Source organism: Mastigoproctus giganteus, chromosome 3 (genome assembly GCF_048544385.1).
Source record: "Mastigoproctus giganteus isolate SK-2022 chromosome 3, ASM4854438v1, whole genome shotgun sequence".
Taxonomy (NCBI): domain Eukaryota; kingdom Metazoa; phylum Arthropoda; class Arachnida; order Uropygi; family Thelyphonidae; genus Mastigoproctus; species Mastigoproctus giganteus.
In genome coordinates, this window is record NC_143577.1 from 22,280,658 (window position 1) to 22,294,366 (window position 13,709).

General features: G+C 35.8%; 1 protein-coding gene across 1 annotated transcript in view; it reads left to right on the forward strand.

Annotated features, from left to right (window-relative positions):
• LOC150087800 (voltage-dependent calcium channel type A subunit alpha-1-like) overlaps positions 1 to 13,709 on the forward strand; it is a 1,442,149-nt gene that overhangs the window by 167,389 nt on the left and 1,261,051 nt on the right. The window contains exon 10 of the mRNA XM_090369204.1: positions 13,191 to 13,300. Coding sequence (XP_090225330.1) covers positions 13,191 to 13,300 — 110 coding nt within the window. The remainder of the gene's footprint in view (positions 1 to 13,190; positions 13,301 to 13,709) is intronic.

The following is a 13,709-nucleotide window of genomic DNA, read 5'->3' on the forward strand; positions in this document are numbered from 1 at the left end:
TATCAAAAAAAAGTAATTTCGCCTTTCTATCACAACTATTTCTGGGTGAATACAAATCTTTTTTGAACCCTTCTGGTACATGTGTTTTGAAGGCTCTTTCAATGCAATATATGTGTTTATTTTTTATGAAAATACCAAACACAAAAGGTATTAGAACCTATAATACAGGTAACTCTCATATAACACAGTAGTTAGGTTCCTATAAAATCTCGTGTAGTGTGAAACTGTGTTATACAGGACTAAGAACCAGTACAGAAAGGGGGTTATGTTCCAAGAGCTAATTTGACTGACAAAACTGACAAAAATACACCATTCTAAATTTCGTGTATCTTCTGCTCTCTTTAAAAAATCATTAATCTGGGTTTGTTTGCTTTTGCTTAATAGATCTTTGTAATTTCATCGTATAGAACTAAACATTTTTGAAACTCCCTTTTGAGCTTTGGGCTCCTTTCACTCAAAGAATCTGAATTCAAAAAATAAGATTCTAATTGCTTGGCTAACTTTATGCCTTTCCATATACTTTTTAGTGTAATATTTGAAAGTTCAGAATTTTCATCTGCGCTATCATCCTCTGAATTGATTTGAATTGCCTCCAATGCTATTTCCACAAAATCCGCTTCACCAGTCTCTTTTTCTACCAGTAATTCTTGAACATCTTCAGTAATCATATCTTTTTTTTTTTTAGGAGAATTGATGAATAAGTTGCAATTGTTGCAATTTTCTATTTTTGGGACGAAAAATCAGAGTTTCTGGGAGAAAAAACCATGCTACTCTTGCCGGAGACTGACTAACTCAGCCACTTTGTGAAAAAGATTCATAAAAATCCTCCCATCATCGACAGGATTCGAACTTAGGTCTTTTCCACCCAATGTGGGGATGATGGTGATTCTACCAACTTTGCCATCCATGAGGGCTTCAGTAGTTATATCATCAAACCTTTCCCTCCTACCGATTTAGCAAGTTCTACTATCGCACAGATTCCATCTGCATGGGTAGCACAGTGGTATCGTCACCATCCCCCCCACACCGGGTGGAAAAGGCCTGGGTTCGAATCCCATTGATGACACGAGGGACTTTAGGGGCTTTTTTCATTCCCTGGCTGAGTTAGTCGGTCTCTGGCATAAATAGCAAGGTTTTTTTTTTCCCCAGAAACTGAAGTTTTTTCATCCAGCAAACAAGCAAATCAACCAGAGAACATACGCAATTTACAGACAAAATAAATATATATGGGTAAATGTAATCATTTACGGGGGACCCTAATATCATAATTTTTAATATCGCACAGATTCTGTTTTCTGTATGTTCGACCATATTTCCTAAATGAACTGACTCTGGCCATACATTTTTTCAACACACATTTAATGTTAACATTTTTATTTCTTTGAGCGATAAAGCTATGATTCCGATACAGTCCACAATTTAAAAATGTTTCCATGCTTCCATCACTTCAATTTTCCATCAATTCAATTTGGAATCAATTTTTTCCAAAATTCAGTGTAACGATTTTCTGATGTAATGAGTTTCAAAGGTTGATATAATGCCTTGATCTAATTAAAGAAGTTGTACTAGGTGGTAGGAACATTACTTCAATGTTTGGATGACTTAAATCTTTTGGATTGCTTGACACATTATCCAATAGTAATAAAACTTTGAAATCTTGATTTTTCCACAAGTTCAACAAACAAGTTCAATAGCATAGAACCTAACACGGGGATTTCCAAACATTTTTTTTTTTGCATAATGATTAGCGAGCCAAAAGCAGGGATTCACAAAAAAGAAGGGAAATGAAATGTGAAAATTTATATCCAACATAATAGCAGAGTTTTTCTCCACACAGAAGCTCAAAAATACTGTGTTATGCGAGGTTGCTACAGTTCTCTAACCGTGTTAGAGCAAAACCATATTATATAAGTACCATGTTGTGTGAAGATTTCCACACTTTATCAATCATGTTAGGGCAAAACCGTGTTGTAGAAGTACCATGTTATATGGGGGTTGCCTGTACTAATACTTGATAGTATAAACCAGAGCTATGGCACTCAATATGCTGTACCTTGATTTCAATATTTGTAGAAGAATAAGAGAAATTTACCTCAATATGATGCGTAGAACACTTCTGTATGATACTCTCTAGAAATTAAAACAAATATAACACTAATGAAAGGTAATCATTTTGCATTAGTGTTATATTACCTTGATATGATGCAAAGAAGGAGTGTTCTTTGCATCATATTGAGGTAAATTTCTCTTATTTTTCTACAAGTATTTAGTACTGTGTTAGTCATACGTACTTCTCAACCTACAACCTAGTATTAGTGCTAGGTTGCAGGTTAAGAAGATAGAAGATACATGTTAACATTAGACTTGAATTTTTGTAGATTATAATATTTGGAAAATACAGGAATGAAGGAAGGTCATTCCAGAAGTAGAATTGATAAATGAGAAAGAGGTAGATTTGGTTCTGTGAGTTAGAGGTGGGGAGGAATTACAAATGCCAGTTTGGGAGACTAGTGCCTATGGAATGGAAGTATCTATAAACAAGCATGTAGCAGAAACTGAATGTCTGTGAGGCAGAGAGTGGAAAGACTTAGTAAGAAATGCTTCATTAATGCTCTCTGATTTCTATTCTTTTGAATGAAGTCCAGAAGCTTGAGAAACATTTTGGAGGCACCACCCTAGATATGGAAACAATATTTCATGGAACAGCAGATTTCAGATTTTTAAAGAATGAGCAATTATTTAGAAAAAAATTAATGCTGGGAATGAAAAAGAAAGGCCAATTTTTTAGGTGCAGAGGAAGATATTTGTGCTGTGCTTATGCCAAGAGAGATTAGAATTTGGCAATTTCTAGTAGAAATAGAAATCAGAGTGTCATCAAAGATGAACAAAGGAGCAGTAGATCCTTTTAGATATAAACAGGACTCAGTTTTAGAAGGATTGAAATTAACTAAGTTACCTTTGCCCTACTGAAGAATTGCCTGGAGCTTGGCATTTAAGGATTGGTAGAGGGTATTCAAGAAGCTGAAACAGCTAAGGTAAAGAAAGCCAATATGAGAACTATGGCAAACTTCGGGGACCTTACCGGACAAACTGGTTTGCCGCTACTGTAGTTTCTCCCTGCATTCTCGGTAAACAGATGGTGAGTGTTATTGGTAGTGACAGTAGAAGGTGAGAATGATGTTTGATTGACACATAGGCATGATAGACAATGTAATGGTTAGTGTTTTCTCATTATTAAAAGCAGATTATTGGAGTTCATGAGTGTTTTTGCTATTAAAAAACATATTACTGACTGATTTCTTTGTATGTTTTTAAGGTTAGGTTAGAAAAAGGTTTCTTTATTTTTCTTTATATTTCATAACCTGACCTTAAATGTTAGGTTAGGAAATAATAGGAAAAGGTTCCCTTATTTTTCCTAACCTTACCTTTAAGGTTAGGTTAGGAAAATTCATATACATTCATACACAAGGGAAAAAGAAAAAAAAAAAGAACTGAAATGTGAAGAACACAATAATTAGTGAAGATGTTAGAAGTCAGACAGCCCTCTACCATCACTCACAGTGAATAGTCAGAGGGAGAGAGAAAACTGGAAAAAAAAACAGTCAGTAATCCATAAGATAAGCACTTGTTTAGGAGACTTGAATGCCAAACAGTGAAAAACCTTAGAAATGTCAAGAGCAACTGCAGCATTTTACAACTGCAGCAAAGTTACACCATTTTTACATCATTTTTCCATTGAATTTGTCCAAAGATGAGTAACATTAAGCAATATATCACTTGTTGATCAACACTGAAAAGAGGAAAATCTTGGCTGATAACATTGACAGCAGGAAGATCTTGGTTGATAACATTGACAGCAGGAAGATCTTGGTTGATTAACACTAATGGAATCTGTATTGGCAGTTGTTGATCAGATGAAAGGTTTTGGGATAAATTGGATGTGAGCAACTTGGCACCCTTTTTAGAGACTGGCTGGCTGAATATGAGCAAATTTCCAAACAGAAGGAACACACCAGCAGAATAAGTGTGAAAAGGTAACAGAACAGGAGCAAGGTTAGGAGCACAGGTTTTGAGAACAAGTGGAGGAATTCCATCAGGATCTGAAACTTTCCTGGCATCAAGATAGTTCAAAATTCTTCTGATATCCTCTTGACAGAAGACCACAGGAGGCATTGAGTGGGGTGTACTAGGAGTGGTAGGAGGTGGTTTACCAAGATCATTAATACAAGAGTTAGAAGAAAAGTAGAATGCTTTATCTTTGGCTGACAATGTAATATAACCATCAGGTTTTCACAGAGGTGGAAGTATAGTTGAACAAAAGTTGTGTACAATAGCTTTGGCAAGAGACCAGGATGAAGGCGCCTCCGTAGCCAGGTGGGAAGGAGCAGCAGTGCGTAGCACACGCTTCTTGATTAGACCGGGGTTCGAGCCCGTCACCACCAAATACGGAGGATGCGTAAAGGTCAGGGAATGACCACCGCATATCCTGGAGCAATATGGCCTTAGTTGCTAATGCTCCTGAAAACCAAATAACAACATAACAGACCAGGATGATCAACTACCATTTGAACAAGAAGCAAGTTTTCTACTCTTAGTCTGTTCAAAAACAAGGTAGGGCTGATTAATAACTGTTTTATTATTGCTGCAAAAGATTTGTTTTGCAACAATTCTTGCCTTTTTCAAGATAACATTTTGAAAAAAATTTCGTATATATTAAGTGCAGGCAGAAAAGGAAACTGAGATTTGGATACATTCCAACTGTAACATCCTTAGAACATTTATTGGGAAAGGGATAAGGGCAAGATTTAGGGTGGAATGCAGAATTAAAGATTTTGTCCCTACAAGGATAATTTCCCTGACATGACCTGAGCAAATAATTTTGTGATTAGAAAATTTCAAATAGTAATGCAACCAAAGAAGGGAATTAAATAAATTGCACAGATCATCCCATTTTGCATTCCTATAATGCCAAACAACACAAGGGTGAGAATGCCATGAGAGAGAGAGAGAGAGAGAGAGAGGTTCCACTGGAAAAGAGATTGTAACCATCACCATGTTACAATATGAAGAGCTTCAAAGACCACTAACATTAACTGTGTACTTGAAGGGCTATTAGTAAAAAAAAAAAGATCAAGAGTGTTGGCCATGTGATTAGAATTGTTTGTATTTCTGGTAGGTATACAAAAAAGCTGTGTAAGGTCATTAGTAATTATTATTAGTAGTAGTTGTTGTAATCTTAACACAGCCCATGTCCCTTGAAGAACCCCAGCAGGCCTTGTAATCTCTGACACCTTGCTTTTCAAGCTGCCATATGTCCAAATAGAAGCAGTACAAAAATCACTTTCACCTCTGCTTGCAGCTGCAGTTAATCTAAGTCTGTGTATCCCACCAGACTAGAAGTTTTTCATTGCACTGCCTCAATGACATCAGGGATTCTTGCACCACTTCTGTTTTAGCTTATCCCATTCTTCTCAGAGACCACGCTGAGAAAAATTCTACTCATATGTCTTGCACAGTCTCTCCAGGCCAAATTGGCTGATAAGGCTCTCATCCTGTTCTCCCTCCTATTGTGTCCATACAGAATTGCAGGTACTTTCAAATTTAATCCTAACTTATGACTATTTTGTCAACATTGCCCTATACTCAGTTTTAATAGTAGCAAATGATGCATAAAAGTATGCTTATACAACATCAGCCAAAAACAAAAACATCACTCCCAATAGTTTGTCTAATTCTTCCTTGAATTTATTCAAACTAAATTTCTGCCCATCTGTCACTTGTTAAATAAATCTTCAGATCTCCTACTCTTAATATCATTATTACCAACATATACAATAATATCACCTTTATGGAGATTCTTATGTGTCCTTAAAAGATGATAGCTGCTCTACAACTTCATAAACTTTAGTCTCTGGCAGACATACCCTAGTCGTGTTTCACCTATCCTTTTTCACAATATATTTCCCATTTCAATATACGTAATTGTAAAAGCCTTAGCATTATGACCAGCTGGGTCCACGTAAGTAGAAAACTGAAACCACCTGAAGTTGTGAACATTAGGTTTTCTCCAAGGGAAATTGCCTTACTGTTAGAAAAGTCAGATTGAAGAAAGTCAAGTTTCAGGAAATGAAGTCAGAGTCCAGAATGATTAGTCGAAGTGGAAGAACAGTAGACGCAACAGATGAATTTAACAGAATGGGGTAGAGAGATTTTAAATCGGAGGAGATCAAAAAGAATAGATTATAAATTAGGAAGTGTATGACAAGAAATATCAAAATGGACAATGCAAGACTACCACCTTTGAAGTGAAAGGCATCATAAAGTGAATAGTTAGAGCAACTGAGGCAACCGTTCTCAATTATTGGTTGAGGCAATCAATAATTGAGACTCTTTCAGAAATAGTAAGTGAAATTTGGCAGATTGTAGGTAGAAATGGACATAATTGATTTTTTTTTTTTACATCATTGGCTAATAGTATTTGTGAAATGAACAAGGAAGTTTTTGAGAGGTTTAGATCTTTTTGTAGATGGCACAGAAGAGCAATATTCCAATGTGTAGTGGGTGCCACACCACAATCCCTTCTTATGTTGGTTTGCACCTCTGTGGATACCTCCAGTGGACCAGTTGCAGTGGTTCATGCCTTTCACATTGGGGGGAGGGGAAAGTTATACTAACAGTACCACTGTCATGAAGGTGTAAGCAGAGGATTTGGTTCTCATAGAATGAACAGACTTCACTGAAATTTTGTCTGCTTTACTCACAAATGGCACCTGAATATCAGTTCCATTAGTGTTCTACACTCCAAGGTAGCAAGCTCTACCTTGTTATACCTGGAAGAATGTCTGCAACAAGTCTAAGGAAACAAATAAATTGTAGATATAGCTTAGCTTAATTTTCAGCACTTACTTCATAGTAATCCATTTAGTTGGTTGAAAGTTTCACCACGTACATAGTAGTTATGAGATTCTAATAACTTACAGAAATTATAAATTTAAAAATGACTAAGTTACGAGCTTTAAAAATTTGCCTAAGAAAGGAAAGTGCACCTTCCATTCTATGGCTGCCTAATTAAAATAAATTAAAGTGAGATAAAAAGCTAATAGCCGTGCACGAGCAACTTTCGAAATCGTCTTCAGTTAGCTATAGTGGGAAGGGAAGAGCGTGCAAGTGTGTTATATACAGGTTAAGTTCCCGAAATGCATTTCAGTGCACATGGAAATTTTATACGTGCTAAATTCCAAATAGGGGAGAAGTTAAGTTGGAATCATTTTGTTTAATATGTTGAACGATGTGTGGCGCTTAAACGACTCAATGACGAGGGCTTCATTTTGAAGGATTTTATAACTGGAATTAATTTAACTACTGTAATTGCTGAATTGATGAGTGGGTTATGATTATAAGATTGAACACGTTCTATTAGTTCTGTACTTGATAAACCAGATTTGAAGCTATTAAAGTGGTAGTATGCACGTGTGTCAGCAATTTTTGATGTCCCAAATTTTGCTGTTGTACTGCCTATGTAACATGCTTGACAATGTGCTGTGATGTAATGACTATCATTACATCACAGCACATAAGGACTGCTTAAAATATCATCAGGAAACAAATAAAGTATTGAAAAATTTTGTATCATCATCATTATCTGCCATTTTGTGTGTCATCATGTCTGCCAGGGGCAAAGGTTGCTGACGTTGTAGAGCGGATATCATCTTTTAAGGGCACAAAAGGTGATATAGTTGTACACGTTGGCACTAATGATATTAAGAGTAGGAGACCGGCAGAATTAGTTAACAAGTACAGGTCACTGTTGAAAAAAGCCGTGAATAAGGGTTGAATTTAAAATTGTCTGCAATTCTGCCCAGACACGATAGGAGGGAGTATATGATGAGAGTCTTGTCGATCAATTCGGCCCTGGAAAGATTGTGCAATGCTCAAGGGGTAGAATTTTTTTCAGCCTGCTCTGTACTTGTTAAAAGAAGGGACTGCTTCTACAGGGATGGGATACACTTAAATAGAAAGGGTGCAAGAATATTTGCTGATGCTATCGAGGCAGTGTTAGGTGGGTCGGAAAACTGCTAGCTTGGGGGGGGGGGAATCCAAGGACTAATAGATTAGCAGTAGCCACTGGCAGAGGTGAAAGTGATTCTTGCACTGCTTCTATTGGAATTAGCAGAAGCCTGGAAAACAAGATGCAGGATATTTCAGAGACTGTTGGGAGTCATTGCAGTACAAGTAAACACATGGGTTGTGTTAGGGTAGCTAAGAAAAATAACAGGTGCATGTATACTTGCGTGTACACCAATGCTAGGAGTTTGGTAAATAAATTTGATGAATTTGAGGTATTGCTCAAAGCATCAAAGGCCGATATTGTTGGGATATCAGAGACATGGTGTCACCCAGATATAAGGAATGCAGAACTGGAATTTGGGGAGTACATCTACAGAAAGGATAGGAAGGGAGGAGGGGTTATGCTATTAGTTAAGAAACACATAAAAACCAAGGAAGTGAAGCCAGTCGACATCGTTGGACAGTGCAGTGTCGAGTCATTTTGGTGTGACATAAGCATTGGGAAATCAAAATTGAGAGTAGGAGTGTGCTAGAGGCATAATGACTCTGATGAGTATAATAAGAAACTGTACAGGGAAATACAGTGGGCCAGTAAATCAGAGAGCCTTATAATGGGGATTTTAATTTCCCGGATATTGACAGGAATTTGTGGGTTGATCACTCACACATTAGCAAGACTTTTGTGGATTTATTGGATGATTGTTTAATACATCAGCATGTTCGGAAAGCAACTAGAGGGAGTAATATACTTGATATGATTATCAGTAGTGATGCTTCATGCATTAAGAATCTGCAGATAAAGGAACCACTAGGTGGCAGTGATCACAGTTTGCTGAAGTGGGATTTACTCAAAGAGGTAACTAACATCAGGGTTAAAGGGAAGGGTTATTGCTTTCGTAAAGGTGACTACGGTGGTCTGAGACAGTATTTAAATTCTATACGGTGGAACCAACTGAAATGTTACCAAAAGCAAATTCAAAATGGGCAGCATTCAAAGAATTAATCTTGGAAGCTACTAGGCTTTACATACCAACTAAGAAATATTGTTCAAGGTTCAGGCCTAAATGGATGTCAGATGAACTAATGAGACATATGGCAAAGAAGAAAAAGGCATAGGATACATATAAATTAACACGTGACACTGAAGCCTATGATAGATATAAGTTAATCTGTAACCAAGTTACAAAGGAGGTTAGGCAGGCGAAGGCAGATTACAAGAAATCTTTAGCATGGGATTCAAAGAAAAACAGCAAAGAGTTCTTTACTTATGTAAACTCTAGAAGGAAGGGGATGAATCAGATTGGTCCACTTGATATCGATGGTTCAACTGTTGATGATCCTGCTCAGGTAGCTAACAAACTATACGAGTATTTTGAATCTACATTTACACATGAGGAGTTATTCAGCGAGGGGAATGCCAGAAGTGTATTCAACTCAGGCAGTAAGCTAGATAATCTTGTAATAACTGAGAGTAAAGTGAAGGAGAAATTGTTGAAAATAAACACAAGAAAGGCACCTGGGGTGGATGGGATCTATCCAGTTATATTAAAGGAGGCAGCAAAGGAAGTAAGCAAACCCTTAGCCATAATTATGAGAGCTTCCTTGGACTCAGGGGAGGTACCCATAGATGGAGATGTGCAAATTTGACCCCAATTCACAAAGGAGGATCAAAGGCTGACACAAGTAATTATAGACCTGTGAGTTTAACTTCTGTTCCAGGAAAATTAATGGAGGCACTGGTTCAAGAAGCACTGCAAGATCATGTAGACAAGACTTCAGTTATAGCTCGGACACAGCATGGCTTTATTAAAGGGAAGTCTTGCCTGACCAATTTGATTGGATACTATGATGCAGTCACAAAAGAACTGGATGCAGGGAATAACTTTGATATTATATACTTGGATCTTAGAAAGGCCTTTGATACTGTTGCACATGGAAGACTGCTGCACAAATTGGAGCAGTGTGTCATCGGAGGCAAATTGCTGCTATGGATAAAGGGGTGGTTGAGGGGGAGAAGGCAGAGAGTGGTGATCAATGAACACTGCTCATCGTGGACTAATGTTATTAGTGGAGTCCCTCAGGGTTCAGTTTTGGGTCCATTGTTGTTTCTGTATTTATAAATGATATTGATGATGGTATATCAAGCTTAATGCCCAAGTTTGCAGATGATACAAAGGTTGGCAGGGTTGTTAAGACACTACTGATGCTATGCTGCTGCAACAGGATTAGGAAAGGTTGAGCAGATGGGCTGAGAGGTGGCAAATGAAGTTTAACATTGACAAATGTAAAGTACTACATATGGGAAACAGCAACCCCAGAGCAACGTATGAACTGTGGTACTACACTGACAGTGGTAGAGAATGAAAGGGACCTGGGAGTGGTTGTGCAGGCAGATATGAAGTTCTCTGAGCAGTGCAGACGGGCTGCAAGAGTAGCTCATGGTGTATTGTCAATAATATATAGCAATTTTTCTAGCAGGGATAAGGAGGTGATTATTCCCTTGTATAAGGCAATAGTCAGGCCACACCTTGAGTACTGTATACAGGTCTGGAGGCCTCATTTCAAGAACGATATAGAGCTGCTGGAACGAGTACAGAGAAGGGCAACCAGATTAGTGAATGGAACAAAGGGTTGCTCTTACGAAGAAAGGCTTAAGTTTTGCAAATTACAGTGTCTGGAGACTAGGCACCAGTGAGGTGATCTGATAGAGGTATATAAAGCCTTGAATGGTTTGAGTATGCTCAATGCTGATGTTTCTTCCTTTTGGTCAGAATAATCACCTGAGAGGGCATAAATTCAAATTGAGGAAAGACAGATGTAGGATAGATGTGTGGAAATTTGCCTTTAGCCAGTGGGTAGTTGGTTGGTGGAACAGACTTCCATCCCTTGTTGTGGAAGTTGATAGCCTAAATAAATTTAAGGCTCAGCTGGACAGGTATTTTGAACGAACGGAGGGGTGAAGTGGAAGTTTTTTTTTTTTTTTTTGGACGATGCTTCATAAGCTTGCTTTCTTGCATCATATGCTTCTACTAATGCTAATCTCATCATCTCAAAAAGATTTGGGATTAGTGGGCTTATTATCATTATTAGCCATATGGTGCAAGGAAGCCTGAGGCTTTTGCCGCTCCAGGCAAAAAAAAGAAAAAAAAAATTCTGAGTTACCCTGAAAGAGAGAGAGAAAAGGGAATCACCAAGAAAGGAAAAAATTAAGATATCCAGCTCAGGATGCTGGGTGTGTCAAGCCCATACTCACCAGATGTGTGCCCCTGGGGCTAAATTATACAAATTGAAACTGAAGAGATTCTCTGGGATGTATCCTTAAGTCTTTTATATATATACAAATAATATATATATATAAGAGGTTATATTAAATAGTAAAAGCAGATAAAACATCAGAAAGTTAAATAAACTGGATATGTCAAATGCACTGAAGCACATAAAGTAGCAACAGTGGATGCAGATGTAAATATATGCATGTTATAATAAATATGACAAATAAAAATAAAGAAGGTGGTAGTTCGAAACACATTGAAAAACAAAGGCCAAAAAAAAAAAAAGAAAGAACAAAAGAAGATAGCCAAAAAATGTAGTAACCTTTAAAATAAAAATTACATCAAAATGTCAAAAGAAAGTAAAGGCAGCCTGCATCAGATAAAGGTGGGAAAATTTAGCCAAAATAATTCAAAATGAGTAAGAAAAGCAAATATGCAATTAATAAAAATAAAATCTGATGACGGCAAGTGGATATTGATATATATATTCACATATATATTCATATATATATATGTATATATGAATATTGATATTGATATATATTGATATATGAATATATATATATATAAATATGAATATTGATATATATATATATATATATATTTATAAAAAATTTTAAATAAAATTAAATGAAATTATATGAATGGTACTTAATGCTGTAAGTCCTAAGATTTTAACTACATCATCAAATGCTGGCTGCCAAAACCAAACAATGAGCAGATGTATATATCATAGCCGACCCTACAGAGACCAAAAAGAAATGGAATAATAAAACATAAAACTAATATAATACTAAAATAAATAAAAAGTAAAAATCAAAATTACGCTAAAATTAAAACCAAATGATTCCAGATAATGAAAAATGAATGCATAGCAAGCAGTCCTACCCGAATTTTAACAAAGAAAGTGAAATTTCATGATGAAAGAATATAGTCAGGATATGACAACTAACTGTTGAACCGAGGGAAGCGAACATAACAGGGCTGTAACGGAGACCAAAGAAGTCAGCTGATAGTTCCTGGTGAATTTATAACAGCTAAAGTAACGCTGAGTTGAGGGGGAAAGAAGTTGTAAATTGGTCAAAGTGAACTATACCCATGTGACAGGGAAGTCGACAATTAAACAAATGAGGCAAGTGGACCAGCAAAGGGGAGAAATCTCTAACAAAATAGCATTGAAAAGTTTGTTGTAGAAGAAAAAAGGAGTGATAGCAGAAAAATAGTATCTCGAATATTGCATTCAGCAAATTGTTTATTCTGTTTTATCACTACAACCTATTATTATTATTATTTATATAATATATATATATATTATTGTTAAATAACAATATATATATATATATTGTTATTTTATTATTTTAGTAGTTAATTTTTTGAATTTTTTAAAGAAATTTCTGATTTTGATTTTAATTAAATTTTTTTGTTAATTTGTATTCTCTTTTTCCTATTTTTAAGTCAAAATAGGAAAAAATAATATTATTTCAAAGCATTTATATATATAGTTTTTCACTTGTTAAAAACGTTCAAATTCCTCAAAAAAATTCACTCCAGGTCACATATACACAGTCCAGAAACCCACTCTTGAATGAATTAAGTTCCCCTTTTTGCAAGGAACTTTCCACATTGATTACATTTGTGTTTATTCATTTCGCACTGCCCATAAAACATAGTATTTTTGAGCAATATTAACTCTGAAGAAATTATCTGAGTAATTTAGCCAAGTAAAAATATTAAATAGTAGGTATATTATGGCCATATCTTTAAAATAAAATTTAAAATTTCTAAATACATAAAAAAGTGACATAATTTTAAATTAGTAATTTACTTCAATTATTCCTGTCCCTTTATTAGGTTATACTTGGTAGTATATTTGAAGTAGTATGGTCCAGTTTCCGGACAGGTTCCTTTGGCCTCTCCGTCCTCAGGGCGCTAAGGTTGCTCCGGATATTCAAAGTCACCAAGTATGTTGTTTAGCTCAGCTTTTAATATATATTAATATTAATAACATAGCAATAGTCTATTCATTTTTTTTAGTGGTCATAATCTTAATGAAAAGTAATTTCCTACATTTTCTTCCTTTTATTGGTTCTAGATTGCATTTCATTTAGCCCATTTATATCTGTTGTTGTGTTTGGCTTCCCTCTAGAATTGATTGTAAGTACTGTATAGTGATTATACAGTACTAATAAAAAAATACTTTATAATTTTACTCTCATTAGTTTCTGTTTGTTTTTCTAAATATAATTATCTTTCTGCCCTTGCTGTTTTGTTATTTAATGACACAGTATTATGTGAAGTACAACAATGTGAAATACATATACCTTCACAATCTTTATTCTGTATATAATTTGACCATTTTTAAATCTTGCT